The sequence below is a fragment of the Urocitellus parryii genome, chromosome 4 (assembly GCF_045843805.1).
Source record: "Urocitellus parryii isolate mUroPar1 chromosome 4, mUroPar1.hap1, whole genome shotgun sequence".
Classification (NCBI taxonomy): Eukaryota; Metazoa; Chordata; class Mammalia; order Rodentia; family Sciuridae; genus Urocitellus; species Urocitellus parryii.
Window position 1 is genome coordinate 56,833,354 of NC_135534.1, and position 10,478 is coordinate 56,843,831.

At 49.6% G+C, this 10,478-nt stretch overlaps 1 protein-coding gene across 1 annotated transcript; it reads left to right on the forward strand.

Moving 5' to 3' along the window:
- Positions 1 to 955: 955 nt before the first annotated feature.
- Positions 956 to 9,175, forward strand: LOC144254253 (palmitoyltransferase ZDHHC19-like). Its single transcript, XM_077797269.1, has 6 exons — positions 956 to 1,083; positions 1,358 to 1,479; positions 1,993 to 2,132; positions 2,859 to 3,034; positions 3,472 to 3,577; positions 9,116 to 9,175. Exons 1-6 carry the CDS (start codon positions 956 to 958, stop codon positions 9,173 to 9,175), a joined length of 732 nt encoding a protein of 243 aa, XP_077653395.1.
- The last annotated feature ends 1,303 nt before the right edge of the window (positions 9,176 to 10,478 follow it).

The window sequence follows — 10,478 nt, forward strand, 5'->3', positions numbered from 1 at the left end:
TATTATTGTTATCATCATCATCATCAACAGGGATTAAACCAAGGGTTGCTTAAACATTGAGTCCCATCCCTAGCCCATTTTATTTTTTATGTTGAGACAGAATTATGTCATGAAGCCCACCATGGAAGTGAGGGAAACTGGGAAGATATTTAGTTGGATAGATTGCTACCTCCTCCCTAAAACTGGAGTTCTGTCACAATAAAAAGTAAGAAGCGGAGCTAGGATCAGCAATGAGCACTGCCTACTTTTATTAGCACTGGGCCTGAAAGGGGGATAACCATCACCAAACGTCTCCCCATAAACCATATTACATGGTCTCTGTATTAGCTGCTTTCTGTTGCTCTAACAAAATACCCAAGAATGGGTACTTTATAAAGAGATGAGGTTTATTTAACTCAAGAGTCCAACATTTGGCAGCCCCTGAGACTGACCTTTGGTGAGAGTGATCACAACATGGTGAATGGCATCATGGTGGGAGGACCTGCAAGGGGTAGAGACTGAATGGCCAGAAACTGGGGAGGATAAGTCTTGTTCTTTTTATAACACCCCCCTCTCACAGGAACTAACGGGGGGCCCATGAGAAGTCCATTACTCCCTTCCAAGGGCCTCATCCCCAGTGGCCGAATTACCTCCCACTAGGCCCCAATTCTTGCAAGTTCTACCCCCTCAACACTGCCACACCAAGGACCTAGCGTCCAGCCTATGAACCTTTGGGGGACAAACTACATCCCATGCTCACAAGCTCCAACAAAGCCACCCGTGTAAGAGCAGGATGTCCCAGTCTACAAGTGTGTATGTGAGGGCAGAAGAGGGTTGAGGGCAGAGGGCACTGGAAGCAGCCAGAGCCCCCATTCCGGAACCCCTCTGATGTCACACTTGTAGTCATGGTACTCTGGGTGCCAACCCAGGAGAAGGAGCGGTTGGCTCTCATTTGTTTGAGAGCAGGCAGCGAAGCATGACTGTATCAGACGACTTATTGTCCCCACCCCAACCCCCAGCCAGATCCTGGCTTTTCTCGAGCCTTTGGGCTTGTGTGACTGGAGCAGCCCTGGTGTCTCTGAGCACCATATTCTTCACTTTCACGTGAGTCTCTGAGCCAGCTGTTGGGTTTCTCACCAAGAGACAGATGAGAAATAGACAGTGAGAGTGCAGAGGCAGGGAGGAGGAGGGAGGCCAGGAGGGGAAGGAGGATATTTAGTGAGAAGCACAGCGATGTGGGGAGCCTGAGGCTTTGGGAGGACTGTGGGAGGCTGGTAATGCTGGTGACACTTGGTGGAGGGAATGGGGTCTGTCTCCTTAAGCCTCATGGAGGCTCCGGGTTGCCCCCGACTAGAACTGAGTCTGGCCCTGGTTTCAGATGCCGAGCACTGGTGCAAAATGGAGAGTGGGTCTTTCCAGTGGCCTCAGGCCTTCTCTGCCTACTCAGTTTATATAGCCTCATTTCCATGAACATTTCAGATCCAGGCATCTTACACAGAGGTAAGGCCTCAGACCCCTGGGAGAGGGAGGTGGCACCCCAAGGGCTGGTGCCGACAGGGGCCATTTCTAAAGGGCTGACCCCCCTACCTGTGGCCTCAGGATCCCTTCTTACCCTGTTATCATTACTTGGGCCCTGGCACTTCATTTCCCAAGCCACTGAAGTGTGAAAAAACAGAATCCTGGAGGTTTTCCAGTTGCTTCAGAAGGGAGGACCCGGCAAGAGAGGCAGCAGGCTCTTCCAACCACGCAGTTCTCCCTTCCTCCTTCCCATTTCACACCCGACTCCAAGCACTGATCACTATTCCAAAGTGGGGAGCTCCACGTAGAGCTCTTGTGGCTGGAAAGCCCTTCTCTCTGTCCGCCCATCTGAGTGGTCAGCTTGCTCAACAGGGACCGGGATTCCCCTGCCCTCCTCCTCCCCACCTTCTTGTTGCCCAGTGATGCTATGGGGCTGCCCCGAGCATCAGAGTGATACCAGGGCCTCCTCCACTGCCCAAACCTCTTCCCTTGCAGGCGCCTTCGAGCAGGACCCTGAGGCACCGTACATGGCACGAGTGAATGGCAGGTTATATGACATGCCGTGGTGTCCCACCTGTAATTTTCACCGCCTGCCTCGAACCTTCCACTGCGAAAGTTGTGACATCTGTGTGGAAGTGAGTGTTCCTCCTCCCTGTCCATTCACCAACCCGTCCCCGGGCACCTGGCCAGGACCAGGAACCTCATGACATGGGTGGGCCAGGGGTGGGTATGAGACCATCTTCCCAAACTGCTTCTAGTGGCATATAGACGCCGACACCTCAGTGTCTACACCTGTCCAGGGAGGCTGGCCTTGCTTGCACAGGTGCTGACATGCAAAGGGCATCCCCTCTGTGCTGAGCCTGGTGGAGTCAGGGGGAGGAAAAGCAGTGACTGTCCCCTCTCCTGGCTTGCTGATACTAGATCCCCAGCCCTTTAGGCTGACTGCTGCCCTGTCCTGGGAATCTTTGCCTGTCTTGGTCTGGGTGTCCCAGTTGGAGGGTTTCCTGGGTTCTGAGTGCATTTCTCTGATGTGCCCACACCCTGCTCGGGTTCACAAGTGCAGACAGCTGGTAGGGCAAGGGTGTTTCTTTTCATCCTTATCCATCCTGCTCCAAGTAACACCAGGCAGGTTTTGTCTCTAAAGACCTCACGCAGGACAGGTGACCTGATGAGCCATGGGGTCCTAACTGTGCTCTAACCATGGAAATGCCAGGTTCTCCCTGAGATGGGAACCCGTATGTAGGGCCAAGAGCAGGTGGCCTAGAGGGCTACGTTGGGAATAGGGGGTGATGGGCCTCAGGATTAGGGGGCGATGGAGGCCAGTCGGAACGGGACCCTGAGTCCTCATTCCTCTCTCCTAGGAGTTCGACCACCATTGCAGTTGGGTGAATAACTGTGTGGGGCACCGAAACATCCGGCTCTACCTGCTACTCCTCGTGTCCCTGTGCCTCTATCTGGGTAGTGTGCTGGCCACCTGCGTGCTTTTCATCTCACGCAGGAGGCACATGGCGTTTCTGGACCAAACCATGACCATGACGTATCCACACAGTCCCAAGGGCCCACACTGGGAAGAGCTGGTGTGGTGGGGAGGGAGGGGCAAACATCCCAGGAAGGGCGTGGTGACGGGGGAGGGGCTGACGTGGGCGGGGCTAGAGGGAGAAGTCACTTGAGAGGACCTGTGAAGGACATGTGGAAAGCCAGTGGGGTCAGGGAGATAGGCGGGGTAGGATGCCTGTGGAGTTAAGAATCTAGGGGGGCACAGAGTAGGGTACTGAAAGTTGGAAAGGGAAAGGTGGGAGGACAGTGTGGTGGAGTGAGGTTTCCCTTGGGTGTACTGGACTAACTGTCCAGTCCAGGGAGGGAGAGCTGGTGGGTTGTGCTAGCTGGGGCAGGAGGGAGGGAGGGAGGAGTCGCGTTGAAAGGCGGGGCCAGGGAGGAGCTCTTCCATGGCTTCCCTTCTTAGCCTGTGCACAGCATCCTAGTGGCTCTACCCGCTGGGGCCCTCCTGCTCCCTCTCATCCTGCAATTGTTAATCAAGGCAGTGGCGGTGGGCACTGCCAGGCGACCCTATGAGGATCAGGTAAGTGGTCTGAGTGCGTGTGCCCCTGGCTGTGTGGAGGCATCTTGCACCTCTGGAATTAGGCACTTTGTGCGCATTCTCCACTGCCCTTGGCCCTGATGGTGCCTCATGAGTTCTTCCATACCCACCCCTAAAGATGCAGCTCAGATATCTCTATATGCTGGATCTTGGTGGCCATTCTCCCTCCTGGGTGCATTGCATTGAAAGCCTACTGTGTGCTGGGTGTGGTAGGTGGCAGTTATTTAAGGGATGGGTATAGAGGTAAGTACATCATGCACTTGTGTTGATAAGCAACCTGCCATCAGAATAACACCAGAGACACCGGGAACACTCTGTGCGAGGGGTCAGTCCTGAGCCGTGTAGCAGACTGGAAGAAACTGGGAGTTTACTCTACGCTGCAGAGTAGAACATGCCACTCTCTGTGTCCTACGTGTGCTTTTGGAGAGGCAGACAGGAGGGCATTGACTGTGAGAGGTACAATTTTGCAGAAAGGCTCAGAAATCCAAAAACAGGGTGTTAACAGAATGATGAAGAAACGGAGCTAGTTCAAGCACAAGGTGGCATGGGCAATGAGGTTGACTCCATGGGAGTCAAGATTAGAAAGGCCCAGAAAGCCAAGCATGGAATTTCGTTTTGAAGAAGTGGAAACCTGGGAGCCATGGTAAAATTTTGTAAAAATGTCATTTTTTGACGGGTAATTACAAACAGTAAAATTCACCCTTTTTAGCCTATAGTTAGGGATTTTGACAAATGACATCATGTACTCTCCACCAAGATCAAGGTTAGCCAGTTTCATTACCTCAGAAAATCCTTTCATCTCTTGTTGTCATTTTCTCTCCCTGGGTCCTTGTGGTTTTTCTTTTTTCAGAATCATGCATAAATGGCGTTGTGGGCTTTCTAGTCTGGCTTCATTCACTGAGCATGATACATTTGAGATTCATCTATGTAGTTGCTCAGATCAGTAGTTTATTGTCTTTTGTTTCTGTGTAGTATTGTATTTCCCTACAGATTACTTTTACATTCACCAATTGAAGGATTTTTACTTTGCATCTAGATTTTGGCAGTATTTTTGTTGGTTTATTATTATTATTATTATTTTTTGTACCAGGGATTGAACCCAGAGGTGCTTAACCACTGAGCAACAATCCCAGCCTCACCCCACTCCACCACCAGCATCCATATGTTTTCTTTTTGAAAAATTTTTAAAATTTTGAAAAAGAGTCTTACTAAGTTGCTTAATGCCTTGCTAAATTACTAAGTTACTGAGGCTTTGAACTTGCCACCCTCTTGCCTTAGCCTCCCAAGCCATTACAGGCATGGGGAACTGTGCCCAGCCAGTTTTGGGCAGTTATAAATAAAGCTGCTACAACAACCATTGGTGCATAGACATGTGGACATAAGTTTTCATTTCTGTTTGGGTAAATTGTTAAGGGTGGCATTGCTGAGTCATAAGGTAAACATGTGTGACTTGTTAGGAAACAACTGTACCGTTTCTACTTTCTACCAATAATGAATGAGAATTCCAGTTGCTCCACATCCTCACTAGATTTTGACACTGTCATTTGTTACTATTCTTTTTTTGTTTTCAAATTTTAGCCTAATAAATGAGTAGTGGTATCTCATTAGGTCTCCAGTCTGTATTTTCCTAATGACTAACAATGTTGAGCATATTTTCATGTTTTCTCAGCCATGGGTATATTGTTGGTGAAGTGTTTGCTCCAATCTTTTTGCCCATTTTTTTTTTTAAATGTGTTGTTTTCTTACTGAGTTTCAGGAGTTCTCTATACTGGATTGAGATCTATGTTTTGCAAATCTTTTTTTGCAATTCATGGCTTGTCATTTCATTTTCTTCACAGCATCTTCCATAGAGCAGGAGTCCTTAGTGTTGCTGTTTTTCCAGTACTGGAGATCGAATCGGGTGCTCAGCCACTGAGCTTCCTCCCCAGCATTCATTGTTGTTCACTCTGAATGGAACCTCATGTCCTATGTGAGGAACAGTTTTATTGCTTTCTTTCCCATCTGTGTGTCTTTATTGCTTTTTCTTTGAGCATCCACGAGGTATGATAGGAGTGGGCATCTCTGCCATGGGATTCCTTTAGTATGGCATTCACTTGACTAAAGGCTCTTTCAGCAAGACTGGTGGGCAGCATCAGTGGGGGAGGGGAAGCTACAGACCCCAAGACAGCTGAAAAGACAGAGGAGCCTCTGCTCATCACCTCCCATCCTTTGGGTCAGCCCCCCACCACTGCTATATGTGGTTCCCTCCCACCTGTGACTCCTGTGCTTGGCCCTTATTCCTCAGCCCTGTGGTCTGCCTGTCTTCTCTCTCCAGCTTCACTCCATCATTGAGTTTGCCTGGCAGCCTTTTCCCTTCCTCCATCCTGTGGTTTTTCCAGCCCCAGGTCAGGCCATAGGCCATTGCCCTTCCTCCTCTGCTCAGAATGAGGCCCTCCAAGTCCAGGATCCCCAGGTCTCAAGGGACCTAAATGTGGTCTGCACTCTAAGATTCACCAGATAGGGCTCCTTTCTGTAATTGGCAGCACTAATTTCAGGCACTGATCCCATGTTCCAACTTTCATTCCCACCATACTCCATTCCCTGACTTCAACTCCTCCTAGAGTTACTTGCTTGGTGGTTGGTGGCAAAGACTCTGGTGAAGACCACATAAGTTCAAATCACAGCTCTAGAACTGACCAGCAGGGAGACCCTTGGGTATGCTACTTAGCCCCTGGTCACTCAATTTCCCTATCTGTAAAACAGGGAATTGTGGGTTAATTCAGGTAAACCACATAGAACAGTGGTTGGTACCAGAAAGTGCCCTATGTGCTGCTGTTACTATTACTACCATTCCTTCCCATGGTCATCTACACATGTTTGTGCCTCATCTTAAAAGCCATACAAGTCTCACCCTTAACATCCCAGGCCTCCACTCCACCAGTTGTACCTTCTGGGCCTTATTTCCTGAAAGAGTTGACCTTGTTCACTAGCTCCCCCTTCACTTCTTGGGCCAGGTCAGCCCAGACCTTGCTGTCAGGATGATGCTCTCATTAATGGCCAAAGCCAGCACACATCTTCAGACTACTCTTTCTGAACTGGACACAGCCTCTGAAACCAGAAGTATCTGTCTCAGCACTTAACTCTCTGGGCTTCTCCTTTGCATGCACCTGGGTGCTGTGATCTGGGTTGCCTACATGGTTCTCTCTGCTCTACCTGGGCCACTCCCCATGGTGCTCAGGGCCTCATGTTGCAGCTGCCCTCACCACTGAAAGTAGTCTGGCCATGCTGTTTGCAGGGTGCTTTCCATCCCCAGTGCAGTGACTGTTCTTTATTTTTTTGCTACTCGGTATTGAACCCAGGGGCACTTTACCACTGAGCTATATCCCCAGTCCCTGCTACTTTTTATTGTAAATCAGGGTCTCACTGTTGCTGAGGTCTCACTGTTGCTGAGGCTGGTCTCAAACCTGCCTCAGTGTCCCAAGTCACTGGGATTACAGGTGTGTGCCACTGTGCCTGGTTGGACAGAAGCATTTTTGATGCCCTAAAATATTTCTGGCTGAGGGTGCATCTCCGTGGTAGAGTGTGTACTTAGCATGTGCAAGGCCTTGAATTTTTTAATCCCCAGCACACAGAGAAAAGAAATCTGAATAAATGAGTGAACCAACAAACAGAAGAATCAACATTTGGGGATAGAAGGAAAGAGAGAAAGGAACAGAGAGAAGCCTGGTGCCCTGATCCCCCAAGATAAGGGGAAGAAGGAGAGGCAGCAGGAAGTTGGGCAGAAAATGCGGCCAGAAGATGCTGCTGGATTTGGGTCCTGTGGAGTGTGAGGGTGTTTGAGACACAGAATTGGAGCAGGAGCCCCAGGAGTGGAGCCAGTGAGAGAGGCTGGTCTGGGTGCCTCAGAGCTGTTGGATTCTAGTTGTGTGTGATAGGGTTCCATGTGGGGGGAGGAAGGTATTCAAATTTACTGCTCAGTTCTTAGATATTTATTAACTATCATTCCTGAAGCATTTTCTATACTTTATGTACAATCAGTATTTTCTATACATGATATATATCTAATCAAACATTCTTTCTCTAAGTTTCAAAATTCTGTGATTTTTTTTAATACTCTGCCATTAATTAATTTATTTCTTCTGGTACTAGGGATTGAACCCAGGGGTGCTTTACCACCAAAGTTGCATCCCTAATTCTTGCTATATTTTGTTTTGAGATAGGGTGTCACTAAATTGTTGAGGGCCTTGCTAAGTTGTTGAGGCTGGCCTTGAACTTGCGATCCTCCAGCCCCAGAATCCCAAGTCCCTGGGATTCCAGGTGTGCACCACTGCACCTGGTGGTATACTCATTTCTTAAGTGCTGTGAACACCTTAAAGGAGGCAGAACCTCATAGAGTACAATGATTCATGTTGCTTTTTGGACATATTCCAGAGCTGTTCTGATGTGGAATCATCTTTCCTTCTGGTGGAGAAGAGTGTTTGAAGATGAAATTCTTCATGCATAGGCCATCGGAGAGTTGGTGTAGATAGAAGTGCTGCTGAGCCACTTGCCATTATAACAGAGTTTTTGCTACCTAAAGCTCATGAAGTTGGGGTGAAACTCAACCTGGTCTGGAAGGAGGAGGGGTCAAGGCTGACGGATGGACTCAGGGGAAAGAGAAAGTAGAATAATGGAGAGGAGAAGCCACTCAGTGTCCAGGAAAGACATGACCTTTGAGCTTGACCTTTCCTGCTTTGTGTACTGAAGGTCTTCAGCTCAGATTTTCCTGGAAAATCTGATTTTTGACTAGGGAAATATGTCTGGCCATCCCCTGCTGCCACTGGCCTCCCAGATAGTGAAATTCAATGAAGGTAGATTTTTAGAAAAAATCGAGAGGTAAGAGAGTAAAGTGGTGACACCATCTTTGGATCAGTTGAGCAGAACAGCACTAGAAAGATCTTAAAAGGTACCTGGAAGGATGAGGTGAGAGGACAGGTGTGGCCAATAGAGACAGAGCAAGGATCCTGCAAAGGGAGGCACAAGGGGATGAGGAGCCCTGAGAAGGCAGGAGAGGTGGGTGCTGGGTCAGCACTGTCTGTGGGGAGCTGCTCACAAGTGGGTTGAGGAAGGTCACTCTTCCTAGGAGCCTGGGAAGGCAGGAGGCCCTGGGTCACTCTTAGAGCCTTGCCACGGGCCCAGGTTGAGCCCTGGCTTAGCTGACCAACTTAGCAAGGGTCACTGGGAGATGGCCTTGCCGAGTCCTGCTGATTCTGAGCTCCTGTTCCCTTCTTCATCTCCCTCCAGCACGATAACCCTTATAACCAGGGCTGCACAAGGAATTTCTACATCACGCTATGTGCATCCTTGGGACCCAAGTGAGTTGGTAAACCAAGGGCTCAAGTGGTGGACCCTGGGGCTGGTGGGGTGGGGTGAAGCTGGGTCTATTTCCCTGGTCTCTGTCCGCAGCTCCCAGGCCTTAACACTTCCTGTTCCTTTCCTTTGGGGTTTTCTCCAGGGCACTCTGGGAGTTTCTGGGAATTTCACTCTTCCTTGGTGTTGTAGGTTTTTGCCCCAAGATATGTGGTAGAGGGGAATGGCAGCCTGGATAAGGCTCCTGGATGAGAGCCCTGGGCTCTGTGCTTTCCCAGCTGAGGGGTGAGTGTGGTCAGGGAGACCAGGCCAAGGTGGGTAGTGACTCCTTGCATTTGGCCTGTTGCTTCCCAGGTACATGTCTGAGGCTGTTTGCCTTCAGATGGAGCAGGACACCAACTGGAGGCCAACCTGACATCATAAAGACCTCCTTGGGCCCAGGTCTGCAACTCAGGCCCCCCCAAGGTAAGTCTGCACCTTTATAGAAGGTAAGGAGTATCAGGTGAGCTTTGAAACATGGGGGTCTGAGGTTGCACATGTATTGGGGGAAGCCCCCGATGTTGGGCTGGCCCTGAAGCTGAAGCCCTTGGAGCCTAAGAAGTGAGATTATGGACCTGGAGGGTGCAGGGTCCAGGTCACAGGGCTTCAGAGCACACCCAGGTGTTCCTGGATAGAGAAAGAGAAAAGACTGCACTGCTAATTAGCTGGTTGGCCTTGGGACAGTCCCTTACCTTCCTCAGCCGTTAATGAGGTCTGAGACTAGTCCAGTAGCTTATAATGTTTTAAAGGAGATTCTTTTTTTTTGTAATTTAATTTAAATTTTTACTCAGTCCCATGTGAAACAGATGGAATGGAGCATTAGGAGTGCAGTGGGCTGGGTATCCCCCAGTGCCCCCCAAGGGCCCTTGCAATGACTTGTGGTACCAACCCTCTCCTTTTTCCTGCCTCCAAGAGCTGAGGGAGTTGACTGTGAGCAGTGGGGTGGAGGTTAGGGAGAGAGCCCCCAGGTACTGACTCTGTGTTTATCTTCCCATCAGCCCAGTGCTACAACATCCCACCAGGTGATGCCAGGATGTGAGCCCTACACGGAGGTCTTGCGGGCCTGAGCCCCCCCACTCAATCCCCTGTTGGGGGTGCCATGACCTCCACAGTTATCTAATCCTTATAAAATATATTTTTTGTTGCTTTTTATGGCTTCTCTGCCTGTTTACTCTACGTTCATAGAAGCGTGTTTCTCTGTGGGTGTGGGGAGGCTATGAAGGCTGGCAGGCTGGGACAGAGCCCTCCTGGAAGGGGAGAAGATCCTTGCTCTCTGGAGACCCAAGCTCAGGAACCAATACTGTCTGGCTTTTTGACCTTGGGCAAGACACTTAGCATTTCTCTCATCCTTAAAATATGGCAACAGTAATAATCACAGTGGCTGACCTGGCTGGCTTCCTGGCAAGGGCTGGAGATGAGAGGAGAGAAAACTGACCAGCCTGGATAATACCAAGTGCACCTCAAACTACTCCACAAAATAGAAATGGAACTTATTTATTAGTAGTTCTAATTGTGT

Bases quoted from the DNA above. Each gene is read 5' to 3' on its own strand.
- LOC144254253 (XM_077797269.1), top strand. From the start codon at position 956: ATGACTGTATCAGACGACTTATTGTCCCCACCCCAACCCCCAGCCAGA. The intron at 1,480-1,992 runs GTAAGGCCTCAG...CTTCCCTTGCAG, and splicing joins TCCAGGCATCTTACACAGAG to GCGCCTTCGAGCAGGACCCT. The intron at 3,035-3,471 runs GTATCCACACAG...GCCTGTGCACAG, and splicing joins GACCAAACCATGACCATGAC to CATCCTAGTGGCTCTACCCG.